This window comes from Coturnix japonica, chromosome Z (genome assembly GCF_054131305.1).
Source record: "Coturnix japonica strain WE chromosome Z, WE-NBRP24, whole genome shotgun sequence".
Lineage (NCBI taxonomy): Eukaryota > Metazoa > Chordata > Aves > Galliformes > Phasianidae > Coturnix > Coturnix japonica.
Genome location: NC_140702.1, coordinates 47798517 through 47817210, shown reverse-complemented (window position 1 = coordinate 47817210; position 18694 = coordinate 47798517). Strand labels below are relative to the sequence as shown.

At 37.4% G+C, this 18694-nt stretch overlaps 1 protein-coding gene across 2 annotated transcripts in view; it reads left to right on the top strand.

Annotated features, from left to right (window-relative positions):
* SLC1A1 (solute carrier family 1 member 1) overlaps positions 1-18694 on the top strand; it is a 43225-nt gene that overhangs the window by 8520 nt on the left and 16011 nt on the right. For both annotated transcript variants that reach the window (XM_015848922.3, XM_085529444.1), the window contains exons 2-5: positions 3055-3195; positions 14649-14741; positions 16312-16426; positions 18414-18456. In XM_015848922.3, the coding sequence (XP_015704408.1) occupies positions 3055-3195; positions 14649-14741; positions 16312-16426; positions 18414-18456 (392 nt within the window). The remainder of the gene's footprint in view (positions 1-3054; positions 3196-14648; positions 14742-16311; positions 16427-18413; positions 18457-18694) is intronic.

Here is an 18694-nt window from a genome sequence, read left to right as displayed (position 1 = left end):
AAATCTAGCACAAAATGCCCCCATGGTGAATCTTTAGGGAGGAATTTTTTCAAAAAATTCCACTTTGCAGGTGAAGATGTTAATGATTTTCCTCCCTGATAGTTTTTTTTTTTTTTTTTTTTTTTTTTTAATATGGGATTCCTGTTTACTTTCTTCAGTACTAACAATGCAGACCAGTTATCTGTGGATTTGCCTAAATCTGCTTCTGGCAAATTATTTCTTTGGTTTTGTTTGTTTCCATAATTTCAGTCCCTTGAAATGAAAGACCTGTCCTATAAGCCTGTTTACTCCGTGCCAACTTCTTGTGTGATATGTAACTTAAATGCCTTGTGTAGCATTAAAATAAAACCAAGGGAAGAGGTTTGTTTGGCTTGGGCACTAGCAGTGTTGCTGGGGCTCTGCAAATTTACATGAGTCAGTGAGCCTGGTGAAGGTAGGTTGAATGTTATTGTGCTTTTGTGCTGTAAGGACTGTAAACAATTACATTTATTTCAGTGAAACTGTTAATAACTTACTTGAATTTATTCATATGAATAATATCTTTCGGCACTCAGAGAGTAGTGAAAGCTACTTTGTTGCTCATTGAATCATTGTTAGAAATTGGATTTCTTAATAGTCACTTTACCCAGGACTATAGCATTTCAAAGTTCATATGTGATACTGATGTTTCCTTTAAAAAAAAAAAAAGAAAAGAAAAAGACTTCTCTAGTAGAGATAGGATATAAGATGCTGAAGGCAAACAAACGCTTGTGTAAACTGTTATATGTTTCTGTGAAACCAGAGAATGAAAATGAGAAGAACAAATAAAGAGTAAGCAAGCAAAATATAATTCATTGAAGCACAATGCAAAATTGTAAATTCGGGAGTATATTCAGAACATGCACCTGCAATTGCTTATGGAAATAACCATGGTAATGCTTCCTGAGCACTGTTGAATGTATTTCCTATACCAGTGCTTTTTGCTTTGTAGCTAGTGGTGAAATGGAAAATAAAAGTTTTACCTGTCAAACAAAATAAATTCATCTTTAAGCCTATGATTTATTTTATTGTTATAAATTCTTACCTGCAATTTGTCTGAACAGCTAAAATTATTTGTTTATTCATATAATTCAAAGATGAGAGGAAGTAAAAAGGTGCCTTATATCATGACTGAATCATCAGCACCTGAGGAACCTAAATATTCATAAGTCTATGGCCCCAGTGAAGTAGGCTGAAATATTATCCAAGACTCTTGATGGTGCTTGGAAAGTCATAGCAATCAGGTGAACTCCCTCGTGACTGGAAAAAGGCCCATTCTTAAGAAGAGTAGAAAGAATAACCAAGGAAACTACTGACCACTTAGCCTCACCTCTGTGCTGGGGAAGAATATGAAGCAGATTCTCCTGGAAGTTATACTAAGGAATGTGGAAGGAGGAAGATGATGCAAGATAACCAGCATGGCTTCACCTGTTGAACCTATTGGTTTTTTTTACGGTGGTTTAACTGTATCAGTGTACAAGGGAAGAACCACTGATGTCATATATTTGGCATTTGATGCATTTTCCTATAACATCATTCTCTATAAATTGGAAATATATTAATCTGCAGATTGCAACAAGCTGTGTGGTGCAGTTGACATGCCTCAGGGATGAGATACCATCCAGAGAGACCTAGACAGGCTTAAGCAGTGCACCCAGGTGAACTACATGAGGTTCAACAAAGCCAAGCACAAGGTTTTGCGCATGGGTTGTGGCAGTCTGCTCTATCAGTACAAGTTAGGAGCAAAGCCCTGCCAAAAAGAGCCTTAGGGTACTGGGTAAACGGCAGGCTGGACATGAGCTATCAATGTGCCCTCACAGCTCAGAAAGCCAACTGTATCCTGGGCTGCATCAGAGGAAGTGTAGTCAGCAGGTTGAGAGAGGTGATCCTACCACTCTACTCTGTGCTTGTAAGACCTCACCTGAAGTACTATGTCCTGATGTGAAGTCCTCAGTGCAGGAGAGACATGGACCTGTTGGAGCACATCCAGAGGAGGGTCGCAAAAGTGACCCAAGAGATAAAACATCTCCCCTGTGAGGACAGGCTGAGAGGTCTGGAGCTGGTCAGCTTGGAGAAGTCTCTGGAGTGACCTGATAGTGGCCTTTCAGTATTTAGTGGAAGGGGACAGACTTTAGCTCTGTCTGCTATGACAGGACAAGGGAAATGATTTCAAGCTAAGTGAGGGGAGGTTTAGATTTAATATAAGGAAAAACAATACAGTAAGGGTGATGAGACACTTGAACAGGTTGCTCAGAGGTGTGGTGGATGCTTCATCCTTGAAGACATTCATAGTCATACTGAACAGGGCTCTGAGCAACCTGATCTATCTGTTGATGTCTGTGTTCACTGCAGGGGAGTTGGACTAGATGACTTTTAAAGGTTCCTTCCAGCTCAGAGTATTTAGTGATTCTGTAATTCTACTGATTATACTGATAGTTTGTTATTTTGTAGATTGTTCATGCAGATGAATGAGTGTGAAATATGCTTAATGGTGTTTTCATTGATTATTTTTCTGGACATGATTAAATCAACCTAGTGCTTGTAGTCGCACTCTTTTCTGATTATGTAGAGGGTAAATCACTGAAAATATTGCAGCTGAGTAGGTTTGTTTTCACCAGCATAGATTATCCAGTATGTTTTATCACTTTGTTTCTTAAGCGTGCAATAAGGTTTATATATTATACTTTTTATTAATGCTAATTATGGATTTTTGAGAGCTAGAGAGTGAAGGTACAGTGTCAGTGCTGGACTGAACTGATAATTAGAAGTACAATCAAGGTTTTTCCAAAGACACATCTAAAAAGTCATCCAACTTCACAATTGTGTGTTTATTACCTTTGCTGTAATCAATATATAGTATCGAAAAGGGATGACCAAAAGAAATTTCTGTAGTTTGCTTTAGAAGTTTCACCACAGCTATAAAAATATGTCTATTCCTACCTTTTTTTTTTTTGTTTGTTTGTTTACCTTTTTTCCCTTTTCCCCATGTCTATTATAATTAATGCTAAATTTTGTCGTGTTTTATGTGTATTTTAGGTATTGGAGTTGGCGTGCTGGTACGAGAATATGGCAAGCTGTCTAACCTGGATAAATTCTACTTTTCCTTTCCTGGGGAGGTGCTGATGAGAATGCTCAAACTCGTCATTCTGCCATTAATCATATCAAGTATGATCACAGGTATGATTGGAAATGGGCTCTTGGTATATGGGATTATCACTGTGGTTTAGTTTTTCTTTCTCAATGAAATAATCTTTAAAAACAACGTGATGAAACAATGAATGATAATGAAAACTATGTATACATTTAGATTAGACTTCTCTGTTAATAATGAAAATGAATTTGGAAGGATAAGTTAACAGAAACTAAGGTAATAACTTCCATGTTTATCAGTTCTTCCTGTTTTCAGGAGTGGGCTAAATGGTTGCAGATTGTAAGTTCAAAGCTGCAACTGCATATTGTCAGGTACAGGATTAACTATTATAAGCTGTCTCATGTCACCGTTTCATTTAGGAGATGTGATCTCGTACCTTGTGGTCAGAGAAAGAGTAGATTTCTCACCTAACTTTTCCCAGTCTCTGCAAACTCCTATAGAGTACCTTGCATGAGATCTGACATTTACTGAACCCCTATGTCCATTAAATTCACCACTTCCCCCTCACCACCCTTCCTTCCCCCCACCCTCCCCCCCCAAAAAAAAAAAAAAAAAAAAAGGATGTGAGTTTATAGAAAGAGAACAGAAATTCCCTCTACTGGAAGTAGCAGGTGAGTTCTTGTCATAAAATTTGCTAACAACTCATCCATTAGGAACTATTTGGAAAGATCTGAAGGAGCAAACTGAAAATCAGGAGACAGAACTGTATGTCAAATAAACTTTCAGACAAAAAGGTAAAGAAAATCAAACAAGCTTATCTGTATTCTTCAAACCTTTTCTGAGGGAGCAAAGGTGACTATTTTCTTCTAGCTTACTGCAGTGACTCAGGATGTGTTTGTTGTTACCCTGTTGTCTTTTGTCTCTCCGAGAACTGAATTTTACTGCCAAAGCAAGATGCACATTTTCAAAAAATACTGTATAGGATAAGAGAACTAGTGGAATGAAAAACTAAAGGAAGAGCCAGGATGTGTCTTCATCTACATCTGTAAACAAGGCAGGCACCTTATTGTTAGTGTTAACAGCACAATTTGCATTTGATGGTGAACTTTCCAGTGAATAAGACAAAGTATTTTCATCAAAAGTAACCTCGTTGTTATTGACTAAACACTGAACATACAAGCACAGCACCTCACCCTGCATGCTGGCTGCCCTTGGTGGGACCAGAGGTCCCCATCTCTTCAGGACCAGCACATTATGCAGGCAGGAGAGTGTATGTTTTCGAACTCTCTTGGGTGCATATATGATGATCACAGCTGTCAGACCTGTGTACATGTTCGTGTGTCTAGTGACAGCTATTTAGAGCCCCAAAACATAATGAAGCTACTGCAGTATAAAATTAGCAAGTAACTAATTTTTAACAGTTACTGAGTCTTCTGTGCACGCATTTGTTGTTCGTAAGCTAAGGGGATGAAAGTTAGCTTACCAGGAGAGTAGGTTAAAGGTTGCCAAGTTATGTCATTGCAGCAGGCTAAAAGTGTGCACACAGACACAATTGCAGCTGACCATTTGGTGCATATTTCTAGCTAGACTATGTAGCTGGGTCCAGAGGCACCTAGAAAGTTTCAATGCCTGTAAAAGCAGGAATGTATTTTGTGAATGTAAGTTATGTCAAAATATAGGATTTTGGTGACTAGTTACTGAGAGTACCATCTGTAGTTTTCTTCTTGAAAATTAGAATGTCTCAGTCTGTCAGTGTCAATCCTGAAAAACATCACCCCATACGTATACTTTTAAAACAGTGAACTGTCTACCAATCCATTTGCATATAGTGATATAGTAACTCATTCTGCACAGCAAATGCATTTATTGTGAAAATAGCTCCTTGATATTCCAGAAATTTCTGCGAAGTTTTAAGTATTAATAACTTGTTGGGGGAATTCCTGTGTTAAGAAGTCAGTGAGAACTTTTTTCTCCCAGTTACAGCAAGAGCACAGTTACACTCTTTCCAAACTGTAGACAAAATTCTCCCTCTTGTGGTTAAATAGAAAGCTTTACAGGATGTGATTTTCATTCGCTAACTCTGTTCCTCAGAGTATAAAGGAAGGGAAGCATTAACTGATATTTATTTTACATGTACAGTTTGAAATATTCAGAGTTTTTGTATTTACTTGTTTTGGAGGCTGAATTGTAGCCTAATAAAAAACTAGCATAAGACTCATTGGAACCCCAGGGCCTGAGCTTGTGAAGAAAATCTCCTCAGAGTCTGCGAGAAACTACAATCAATCTTTATCTTACATGCCGAAAATGAACTTTGAAAATGTGTTTATCGGTGCCAATCTGTTAGCTGTGGACTTGCTAGAGAAGATGTTGGTGCTGGATACAGACAAATGAATCACAACATTTGTTTATTGGGAAACATTTGTAAAGAAAGCTTAATAGATCTTTTATTTGAGGATGTGATACTCTGAGTAATGAGTTGCTCTTTTAAGTTAGCGTGGCTTAGAAACCAACCAATTAACTTCTCTTAGTTATTTTAATGGATTCCAGGTATAGGTTTAATTCATTCTGATCCATTAGCCCACACTAATAATTCAATCCAAAGTATATATATAGTCTTACTGAATCTCCTTTAGATTGCTAACCTTCAAACTCACTGATAGCACAGTGATGCACCATTCATGTGAAGGAACAGTTTGTATTTTCTATTTCCTTCTGTAGTAGCATGGCAAAATTAATAATGAAGAGCATAGCATGTTACTCAAGACAGCTGCTATAACATACAGAACTATGCCTGTGCTGAGCATGATATCCAGCAAACCAGATCAGCTTATTTGAACTACTCCTTTAAAAGAAGAATTATTGTTTAGAAAGTACCTATTTTTAGGTGCCCTTTAGGAAGAAGGAAAGAAGGGGAAATCTTCAGCTTGTTTACTGTGTGTTTTGGGACTTCAATCTAATTAGTCTGTACTCCTTAACTACTGGGAAGAGAATGTTGATTGATGGCTGATGGAAGACTATCTTGAACACGTTTTTTCCTTTCCTTTGTTCACCTTGTTTTGCACCCTGGATCTACTTTTGGGAAGCTACAAGTTTGTTTTGTTACATTGCAGTTTAGCTTTGTGAAGGTAGACAAAATGTACTCAATAGGAGATAAAAGAGTTGGAATGCAGTGAGAAAAATCTGTAAATCAGAAAAGTTTAGACAATTTTTTTTGTTTGCTTTGGTTTTTTGGTTTTTTTTTTAAAAACTTTTGCGGTTTTTTTTTGGGTTTTTTTTTTTTGGGTTTTTTTTTTTTGTTTGTTTGTTTGGTTTTTTTTTTTGGTCCTCTACCTTAATAGTTGCAGTTAAAATGCATAGTGGATTAAGGCTATACCTTTTCTCAGAAGTAGACCTGCCTGCTCCATTGGGTATAAAATGTCACAGATTTAAAATACTTTGAAGGAGTGTGGGAACAGAAGGGGAAGAAAGCAATTTTCTTTTGGTATCATAATACCTCCTGGATGACCATACCTCAGAAGTTTCCATTTGTTGTTGTTGTTTTTGTGTGTGTTGTTGTTTTTTTTATTATTTCTTCTTGTTCTGTCTATCACTACTGAAGAGTCTGTCCCCTTGTATGTTAGAGACCCTCATTAGGTATTGAGATCAGGTCTCCCATGAGCCTTCTGCAGTCTGAACAGCCCCAGCTCTTGCAACCCTCTGATCCTCTAACCTAGCAATGGTGTTTCATGCTGTATTGTGGTCATGCTCACAAGTACCTCTGTCCTTCTTTAAACCTATTTTAAAACCTACCAGTGAGCTCTGCTAGCTTTTATCCAAGGACTCTTCCTTCTTTGAAAGCAGTGGAACCCATATGGTGCTTGCAAGCCTGTTTCATGTATGCCATTCCATTGTCAAAGAACTCGAAGTTTTTGTGGTGGCATGTTCTATGAAGCCAAGTGTTTATAGGCCCGGTCCTTCCATTTCTTTCTGTGTCCTTATCATCAATGGAAACTAGAAAACAAAGTCTACCTGTGCCTCGTTTCCTTAAGCAGACATCCCAAAGCTGCACATGGACTGGTTAGAAAACTGAATTATTTGCTTGATCCTGACTGTCTTGCTCATCTGCAGAACATGTACTTCTGTATTTCCTAAATAATTTTAAAGAGCAAAGTAAAAAAGAGCTAAAAACAGACTGGTTGTTCAGTCCTTGGAAGGAAATAACAGTGATTCCTAAGAAACTAACTAGTGAACTTACAGTTCAAGGTAAATGTGGAGAAGGTGAACTTTCAGAAGATTAATTAAAGTCAGAATAAACTTGTACCACAAGTTCATTCCAACTAAAAGGGTAGAGAAGGAAAGAAAAGGCTCAGAAACTGACAGAGAAAAAGAGAAAATGGCAGACGAGTCAAGGAAGGCTTCAGTTACGTATAGGCTCTTAATTCACTGCTGTTATGTTCATTACTAAGATAGCTATTATTGTCTGAAGTTTACAGACATTACATTTACAGAACTTGGTTTTCCTTCAAATAGTCTTTATGTGAAGTACTGAACCAAGGAAAAATAGACAAAGGAATGCTAATTGACCCTGTTTTGTTTTGGAAGACCTGAGTGGAACATTCTTCATGTAAGACATGATAAGGTAGTGGTATGCTGCCTTGCAAAAGCAAGTCATCCAAAACTCGTATGCCTTGGGCCAAGACAGTTCCAGATGTATACGCAGGCTGGAAGGAGAACTCTTTGTGAGCAGTTCTGTAAAGAAGGACTTGGGAGTTCTGGTGGACCATAAACTTGAAAGGAACCAGCAGTGTGTGGAAGGCCAGCAGAATCTTGGGCCGCATCAAAAAAGGAACAGCCAGCAGCACAAGGAACTTGATTGTCCCCGTCTACTCTGCCCTTACAAAGACCCAACTGTGGTACTGTGTCCATGTCTGAGGACCCCAAGCAAGAATGATGCAGAACTGTTTGGGGTGAGAGGAGGTCCACAAGGATGATCAGAGGTCTTGATCACCTCTCTTATGAAGAAATGTCGAGGAAGCTGGAGTTGTTCCATTTGCAAAAGAGGGAGACCTCATTGCAGCTTTCTAGTAATTGAGGGGAGCTGACATGATTTTCTGTAAGTATTCCATATTGTGTCATTCTGCAGTGAAATAACGGAAGTGGAACAGCTGCTAAGGGAGAACTACAGTTCCTAAAATGCTCTGCTCCTTCCCACTTCATTTCCAGGAGGTAGATACAAAGTGACATAGTCATGTAAGGATGTCCCTTTTTGCTCTCCACCTCCAAATTTGCAGCGCAGATAGGAGACACTTGTTTTCCCATTTGTTTATTACTCTTGATGCCTTCTATATTGTATGATCTCACATTCCTTTGCCATTTTTAGTATAATAGTGTTCTCTTTATCTCTGTCAAGCAGCAACTCCTTCTTTTCACTTCTCTGATGGCTTTCTGGTGTCAGGGGAGGTATGGGTGGAAAGGGCTAGGGGCCTAGATTCCTTCTGCGTGACAAGGAAAAGGAATTCAACCTGTGACTGTTATTGGCCAATGTGAGACGTGGTAGCAACGAAGATCATAGATTTGGCCAGTGTGCCAAAAAATCATTTACTAAATATAGTAACAGAATGTGAAATAATACAGTATAATACAATATGATTGAATTTGAAACTGATTAATAAAATGCCAAAGAGAGAGAGTGCTTCCAAAACTGAAGTCCTTACTCTAATGCTGTGGGTGAAAGCCAGGGAACAAAGAGAGAAGTCTCATGACTCCTATTTTATCTTTCCATCTGAATGGAAAGCAGACATGGAAAAATGAAGTCTTCTGGGAATTATAGTTCGTTCTTCTTTTCTGAGACCAAGAGACTGGAAATACTGACAATCCATGAAACTGCAGCAGTAACTGTCTAACTCCCACTGTATTACATGATGCTATGATGTGGAATACTAATGAAAAACCACAAAACCATGATGCTGACTGAGATTTAAGACATGCAACAAGATTTTAGCCAATATCCAAATGAAAGTCTCATCACCTGGTTGTTCCAGTGTTGAGACAATGGAGCCAATAGTGAGAGTCTGGAGGGCAGTGAACCCTGCCAGCTGGGATCTTTCACCAAGGACCCGGTCAGTGACAGAACAACTGGCAAAAGGGATGATCAGGCTTGTATCTTCTGGATGTGAATCCTGACAGCCAGGAAGGAGAGATGTCCTTTCAAAGAAAATATGATGTCTGATCTAATTAAATGGATCAGTGCTGAAAAAGGTATCCAGAGGTACCAGAGATATTTGAGTGTGGATTCGGTGGTGTGGCACACAAGAACTAGAACCACAGAAGTATGAGGCTCTGGTAGATGCTGGTGCACAGTGCACCCTAATGCCATCAAGTTACAAAGGGACAGAAGCTAACTGCATTTTTGATGTGTTGTTGGAGGGGATTCTCAAGAGTGGACTGGGCTGGTGGCCAAAGTGAGCCTTACTGGAAAAGTCTGGCAAAAGCATCTTTTTATGTGTGGCACAGGGACACCATGCGTATAGACTATATTACAAGAAGATATTTCAAAGGACCCATGTGGGTATCGATGGACTTTTGCAGTAGCTGCTTTAGAGACAGAGAATGTTAGGCATGTGTCTTCCTTACCTGTCCTTTACAGAGGACAATGTGAGGTTGCTTCAAGTAGAATAACAGCATGTGCCTCTTGCTACTGCAACAGTGCATGGGCAGCAGTATTGCACTAACTGTGGCTCTCTGATTCCCATCCATAAGCTGATCTGTCAGCAGGAGAGCCAAGGAGTGACCAGCAAGATTTGCTCCATATAACCAGTGTGAAAAGCCAGTGGAGAGTGGAGGCTGACAGTAGACTGTTACGGCCTGAATGACATTACACTGCTGTTAAGTGCTGCTGTGCTGAACATGCTAGAACTTCAATATGAACTGGAGTCAAAGGCAGCCAGGTGACATGCCACAGCTGACATTGCCAATGCATTCTTATCCATCCCTTTGGCAGCAAAACTGCAGGCCACGGTTTGCTGCCACTGGAAGGGACATTTGGTACACCTGGAACTGTTGTTACCCCATGGGTAGAAACATGGCCCAACCATTTCCATTAGGTTAATCCAGACTGCAGCAGAGCAGGGTGAAGCTCCTGAGCACATGCAGTACATTGATGACATAATCATGTGGGGTAATAGAGCAGAGGAATTTTTCAAGAAAGGGAGAAAATTATAGAATCAAAGAATCACCAAGCCCTTCCCTCTAATTCTGTGGTAGAAGAGGCTGACCCCCACCTCCTTCACAACTTCCTTTCAGGCTGTTGTAGAGTTCTATAAAGGCTCCCCTGAGCCTCCCTCAGATTAAACAATCCCATTTTCCTCAGACCTTCTTCATAAGACCAGCTTTGTTGCCTTTCTCTTGACATGCTCCAGGGCCTTTCATGTATTGAGGGACCCAAAAACAGTGGTGGGGCCAGGAGAAGGGAGATAACTAAAAAGTGGAAATTTGGGAAATGTTTAGAATTCTTTATTGAATCTAATAGCATTTGAAATTCTTCAGTTAAAGTAATAAGTCTTAAGTTAATTGGCAACAATTTTACGTTCTGTTCTTTAATCATCTTCTGAGTTATAGATGAGAAGGTGTAAAAGTCATAGCATTCTACTCCTTAGGAACATTTGTTTCTGTATTTTTGTTACAATAGTGGTACTCAAGCTGATGTCTGCCAGATTTCAGTTGTTTCTCAATGTAAATATCATTAGCTACAAAAGAAAGGAAAAAATTAAAAGTTTCAAGGAGGAAGCTATGATTGGCTGGAAACTCTATGAAAGCCCTTTGGCTGGACTTTTCCTTCCAGCACTCAATAACGTTTAAAGAGAAGGGCCTGCCAACAGTGCTACGAGCTGGAGAAGTGGTATTCATCTCTGTACAGGGAAAATTCACATCTTGATAATAAAATGTAGTGCTGTTGGCAAAAGGAGATAAGCAGCCCAGCCTTTTGCAAATTATACTTAATGATTAATGTGTTGTGGAGATAAAGTGATACAGTGAAAGGAACAGATTCTGTCAGCTTCTGCTGATCTTCAGTTGATTTCTTCTGGCCTTATTAGAGGCTTTGAAAACAGCTAGGAAGTACTGCAGGAGATGACACCAGAATTTTCAGAGCAGAAAAAAAAAAGCAAAGTGATACGGCATGATTGTTACTGTTGAAAAGAGAATATCACAGCACTGAACTATATGTGCAGTTTCTTATGTTATTGGAAAAGAAGGGAAGCATAAACCCCTGTATTCTGTTAGGACAAGTCTATAATTGTATGTCAGACTCTTTGAGATATAAGTACTATCCTTTAGGCATCTGGTATGATTATAAGCACGAGAAGTCAGAATAGGCTTGGGATTGTTCCTAGTTCTTAATGCAACCCTGTTCACTTCCAGATCTCACAGAAGCACAGAATATCTGCATATAATACCCAAAGTGTATGCCTCTTTTGTTCTGTTGATGTTCCTGTGACATCCCTTAATTCCTGTTGTGTTTTGGTGCTGTCTAATACCCTGTCAAACAAAATGATTATTAGTTGTGTTATTTTTCCCATCCTTAAATAAGATTCATGAACAGTGCATCATTGGGTTTTGGTTGGATCTTGAGGTTCTGGAGGAAGAAGAAGATAAGGGATAATTCATTTAACTCTTTGTTTCCAATTTTTACTTTTTTACAACCGTTAACTTTTGTGAAGTAGATAACACTGGGGGAAGAAAAAGAGATAAAACCAATACAGATAGTTCTGAGCTGGAATCTGTGACACAGAAAATGTGGGAGCTGAGGCACAGGAGACTGGGCAATTGATTCCCAACTTTGGCATCAGTTATTCAAACTTTTATTCTGTTCTACTGAAATCATACAGATAAGAGTTAGATAGATTAATAGATTTTAACATCAGTTAATGTACCTTTGTGATCCTTTCTCTTAAGACGTGTTTTGTTTCCACAAAACTGCATTCCATACTTCAGTGTCTGTGGCTAAGTTAGAATATCTCTTGAATGAAAACTTAAGGAACTAATTTGAAATACAACAGTTTTGAAATGCCCAAAGTATGAAGGAGAATCCATCATGCCTAATAAAATTCCATGAACTGCATTTACAGTAGTCTTCTCAAACCTATGTAAACAATATAAAACTCAGGGATAGGTCAAGGGAGGGAAAGTTCAAATAAAATAGATGTAAACTTTTAGTGTCAATCCACAGTAAAAACACAAGTTGTTAACTATAGTTATTTTGTAGTCTTTATTTACAACACTTCAGGCTTTCTGTTTTGAGTAGGGTATATACCATCTTAGAGGAAGAGGTTTTCATATGGGCTAAATCAGTTGTATATTCTGTTTGTTCTCATCAAATTGTTCAGTTATTTGCAAAAGAATTACAAAGCCATTATATGTTTCCAATGGATCTTCTATTCTAAATTAGTTTGAGAAGAAGCCCCAGTAACTATTTATAAAATACTGTCAGTTACTCACTCATGGCAGTGAGATATGTCAGGAAAATTAGCTACTTTTATGTATGATGCTCTCCTATACATTAGCAAAATAAACTCGTGCAAACTTGTCTGTAGAATTTAGATGCTACTTCATTCCCAAATGCAATTATAATCCTGAATGCAGTTTTGTTGTGGAGTACAGATGTCTTCCTAAAAAATCCCACACCTGTCATACTGAGAACATACTTGTACTTAGTTGTGTGTGCCTGAACTATTTGCGTGTTTTTATAGCTTCTAGGAAAACAGCACCAACATGGCAGTGTAATCACAAGCTAGATACTAGCAGGGCTTACTAACAGAATCATTATCCAGTTTAAAAATGCAGGGGCAAAGATTACTCTTAATTATGGCTCTGTACCTCCAGCAAATATAATAGTTTGCAAAGGGATTTAATTTGGAGCCAGTAGAATTGCTGTCACAGGACTATGGTATCTTGCAAATTGTAGAATCCTTATAAATGAAGGGAAATAACTTTTCATGATTATTGGGCTGTAGACTTTCTCAACTATCAGGGACACTATTGTAAAGCAAGCTTTGTGAAGAAATCCTGCCCATGAGAAGAGTATTACCCTACCTCTGCTGGCTACCCAATGAATATTGACAGTTTAGACAGCAAGCTTTAGTTTAGAAATCAATTAATTATTATGAAATATGGATCTTTGGCAGTAACAGTTTGCTCTTCTTTACAAACACAGTGTAAAATCTTCTAGGTTAGTAGAGAAGATGCAATAAGTTTCAGCATTGACAGTCATTGAAATCAGCTGTTCTATTGTCCAAAAAAGCCATTATTTATTATTATTCATCTCAAGACTTATTACCATCGTTGTCATGGCTTAGCTCACCACAGTGTGAATGTCCTTTCCACTTGGTTTTACCTAATTGCCAACATGAGAAATGAAAATGATGGCCCTGATTGTATGTCCACTGTGTTGTTTGCAGTTCAAACAAGCTTAGTGCTAACAGCCTCCTATAATAGCTGTGGCAGTGCTTTTTTTCTGTGCACTGAATCTGTGCTCCATTGCAATATTAACATATTTTTTTTCATTATTATTTGCTGTACAGGTATGATAGCCTGTATGATAGCCTCATGATTTCTGCATGTCTAAGTAATTTTTTCTGCATTCAATCTAACTATATATAGTGTCTGTGGAAAACTACAATATTATCAGATGAATGATAAAATAACCTTCATTCCCCCCTCCCAGGGTTGTTTGCATTTTCAGTAACAATTAACAGTGCAAGTAAGGCATTACATGAATGCTCCAGGCACAAGTTGTTACTGCTGTAGCACATCTTTTGGAACAGGTTTTAACACACAGTTGAAGTATGCTTGCTGCTTTTCAGCTCAAAGATCAGAAAGTTACATTATCATTGGAAATTTTTGGTGTGCTTTTCCCCATAGCTTCTGAGTATTTATTCTTAATGCAGCCATGCATCTCTGAGATTAAATATCCTCATGGTGTTTTTGTTTTCCTATGAGAGAGAATCTGGCCAGTCTTTGATAATCTGAGTCAATAAACATAAAAATATAAAAGGATCACAAATGTGTAATAAAAAAGATAGTTGTGAATTATTAACCAATATGATTATAGACAGTCAGGTTTTACAGTCAAAATGCTCATTTTGCTCTAGTTACTGAATTGTATGCCTACAGATACTACTGTAAAGCTTCTAAATAATTAAAAGGTCTTACGTAATATTTTTTGCCAGAAGTGAAATTGGCATCAGAGCAACACCTTTCTCAGCACCTTCCTCATCACCTTTGACAAAAGCTACCCTCAGTTTCCGGCAGTGAGGAGTGGGCACTGCCCACCTGCAGAATCAGAAAATACTCATTACCTTTCCTAGAAAAATCCAGTAAACCATTGCAAAGAAGCAGAAGCAAATGTTTGCAACAGTGATTCTCCAGAAATGCAACTAGCAATTAATTGATAAGGAATATTTAGCATGAGGAAGTTTTTACTGAATAGAATTAAGCCTCTACAAAAGTATTAAATTTCTTCTTAACTATTTTTTAGCATTTTGTCTTGTGGTTCTTTTTACAGGAGTTGCTGCTTTGGATTCCAGCGTTTCTGGGAAGATTGGCTTGCGAGCGGTTGTATATTACTTCTGCACTACAGTCATTGCTGTAATACTAGGTAATTTGTGATGCTTATGTGTTAAAATCCTCAGCATTGCCTAGTTACAAGTATACAGTACTGTGACAATACTAATTTGCCAAGACAACGTGGTGAGGAGAGACAGGAATCATACAGACATTATTGTACGCTTGTAGCCAGATGCAAGGAGAAATTAGTCCTGCTATTCATGGTGGAGCTGTGTTCATATCCAACAGGTAGTCACAGGCAGTTTTCCTTTAAGTTTCAGGCAAGATTAAAAGTGGTCTAGTTAGTTAACAGTCACCAACAGTGGAAATAGGAGTGAACATCTTGCCTTTTTTAAGGTCTTCATCTACTAAGAAGTAAATTTCCTCAGTATCAGTATGATAGATTCTCAGATGCAGGAAAGTATTATCTTTAATTTCTCTGCCAATGCCAGGCTCCATTTTGACAACACTGAAGTCCATGTCTCTCACAAAAAGTTCGTTCCCTACAAGAAGCCTTGAAATCTTATATATTTACATGGTCAGACACCTTCAGGCTGTATTCTTAAATAGGAAACAGAATTAAACTCTCTGCTGTCAGCTGCCTTGTCCCTTGTGGCTTACGCTTGAGCCCTGTTGAGCCTGAGTGAATACTGTGCACAGATCACCCACTGAAAATAAACTGTTGTATAGTTATTTGAAGGACAGTATGTGCATTGTATGTTGTCTGCTTGTAAAGCAAAGCAATATTTAGCAATAGAAAAACAGATCGCATACAGACTTATCAGACTTGAATCATTCCTATATGTATACACTATAGGAATGTATAGTGTATACATATAGGAATAATTATAGAGAATAATAGTATACTATAGAGAATATAACAATACACTATAGTGAATATATGTCACTGGGTAGGATAGTATCTGCCTGAGAATTTCAAGTGAATACACAGTGAGGAAGACTCAATAAAGTCTGACATGTTATACATGGATCTAAGTTTGAAATTGTTCTTGCCCTGAAAGAGGGATTAAACCAGACAACCTCCAGAGGTTAAATTGAGTGGCTAATTTAAGATATTGCATGATAGTATATTACTTGTTTTACTGTACAGAGTAACACAAATGAAATTCTGCTTTTATTCACAGCTATCATTAAAAGGTTTTATTTATATCTTGCTGAAGGACATCCAGATGCCTTGTCCTTCCTGCAGTGAGAGTTAGTAGTTTGATTTACTTTAGGTTTGTTTGGTTAAAAAAAAAAAGAAAAAAAAAAAAAAGAAAGAAAGAAAAAAGAAAAAAGTGTATATCTGGAAAAGACTAGTATTTCTTGTAATGTTAAAAATGCCTAAAATGAAGCCACTGATGTCGATGAAAAATCAGTTCTTGTCTCCAATAGTCACAAGGTGAGACTTCGTATTTCCTGACCAGAAATTTCATTATGTGTCAAACTGAAATGTAAGTCTCTTATGTTACATTGTTGTTATAGACTAGTTTTACTGAAACAAATAGAATTTGATGAATTTAGCTCATGAAGAATTTGCTATACAGGATTTGTTACTTTAGCAAGGGGCACCAGTGCCTCTGCTTGTAATGCGAGCTGTTCCCCTGGTTCTCCTTCTGCAGGGATTGTCTTAGTTGTGACCATCAAACCTGGAGTGCCGCAATCAGCAGATGAAATAGATAGAGTGGGCAGCACCCCAGAAGTCAGTACTGTTGATGCCATGCTGGATCTGATCAGGTGAGATTATTTTTTTGTTTCCGTACCCATATTTTGGGTTATGAAATAATGTAAAGTTGTTTACTATAATAATAATTTAAATATATAAATAATAAATAATAATTAAACAGCAAATAAAAAGTCATGATGCATAATACAATAACATCTTTTCCAATAGTGTTGCAATGAATAAGGAGATAATAACTTCTTTGCTGGCAGGTTTGACATTTTAGAGCAACTTTCAAGTGGTTTGTTAAAAAATGTCACATCAACATTTTCTAACAGAACCGTATCATAAGTGTTCTCTCAGTACTGTCCTGGGAAAAAAAATTGATATATAAATTGTTTAGAAGAAAGCATCCCCATTAGAAAAGATTTGAACAGATTTTCAGGATTGTTTGGAACTGAATAAATTCTCAGTTGTTTAATGAATTTGGTAAAATCAACAAAAACAGTAATAGTGGCTGAGTACTCACTGTTTCCTCACAAATGTTTCTGAGGGTTATTTTTTTTTCCAGCTGCCACTGGTCTTTATTCTATATCACTATTCCTACCCTTTTGAATTTTTATGTAATCTATCATCTAAGATTAACTGCATTCTGTCTAAAAGTGACCTTCTTAGCATTCTTAATTTCATGAAATGTTACTGACATTTGTAGATAACAACTCCAGATTCACAGTTCTTTGACATTTGTTATATGGACATATATACCCATATATATGTGTGAATGTCCATGTCTTGAAAGAATCATACTTAATAGCAAATGTTTGTGGCCCTCTGGTGCATCTCTGTCCCAGCACAGATCAAGGTGTATCTCTTTGGCATGAAAGGGTCTCAACCCCGTAGCCACACATGTGAGGGTCCACATCTGTCCCAGCTTCTGTCCCATCCTGCAGTTCCTTGGAAGGTTCACTTAATTCCTTGTGGTCATTTGCAGCAGGAATAAATTGGGTTACTGTGTGATCAGCTATTTAGGAAAACTTAATGCAGTCTGTTACCAGTACCTTCCACATTAATAAGTTCAAGCACACTGAAAGGGTTGATGAAAATCATTGCATAAAAACATCTGTTTATAACAAGAAGCAGTGTGAACCGTAATGTAGACTACTTTGGGTTTTTACTACACTTTATAGTAAACAAATGTGATATTGTAAACTAGGAGTTACAGTTGAGATCTAAAATAATGCTTAAAGGAAATTACAATTGTTTTCCTACATATTAATCAGGTTTAAGATCCAAATCCAAACTGTCATGTAAAGACTGGTGAAAATCTCAAGCTTGTACGAACTACTCTTGCTTTCAAATAAATTTTGCTTTAAAAACTTGAAAAATAGACAAGTGTACAAGATCTTAAAGAGACAAAAACATTTATCTTGCGTTACAGAAACTGACTTTCTCTGTACGAGGTTGGTTATTCAATAAACACCTAATTAATGCTGTTTTCTGCAATTGTTTGAATGTGAAAATGGGCACTAGAAGGGAGGCATACAACGGGATTGCGTTGTTTCTGATTTAATTTCCTAATTTTTCAGTGCATGAAAAATTGATGCTGGAATAACAAATGGAAGTCTTTCATCATCAAGATTAATTTACAATTTCAAAACTACAGTAGGACACCAAATATGTGGTGCTTCCATATTTTTTTTCTCCAACATACATTTTATAAGTCACCTGAAAGACTTCAAACTGTCTCCTATATTCCTCATGCAATTGGTGGCGGTGACACAGAAGGTAAAAAAAGAAAGAAAGAAAAAAGTGTAGTAGCTAACAAGCAGAAAAATAAAATATTGAAAAATAAGCCCAAAGAATCCATAGTACAGAAACGGCCAACTGATCATTAGAAGTCCTAAATCTTTGATTTTCTAGGGTTGAATCTGTCAGTACAAACTACACTTATCTCTGGATAAAGAAGCACAATCTTATCTGTCAAGCAGTAAATTTTATCATTTTATTTAGATAAACAATGTTTGTAGTCTAATGCTAAAATACCTCTACTTTTTAAAATAGGAATATGTTCCCAGAAAATCTTGTTCAAGCCTGTTTTCAACAGGTAAGTTTAAATACCTTTTTTTGTTACTGTAATTTTCATTGCTGACTACAGATTTTTCTCTTATGTCTCCCAAAGTTATGTAATGTGAGAATAACTTAATCTTCCATAAAAATACTTCTTTTAAGGAATTTTGGTTTTGTTTCCATTGTGATAAATATTCTGTTGTCAGCTCTGGATCAGCCATTGCAAAAATGTCATTTTTAGGGCTTGAATGCAGAAATCAACCATTGGGTTAATA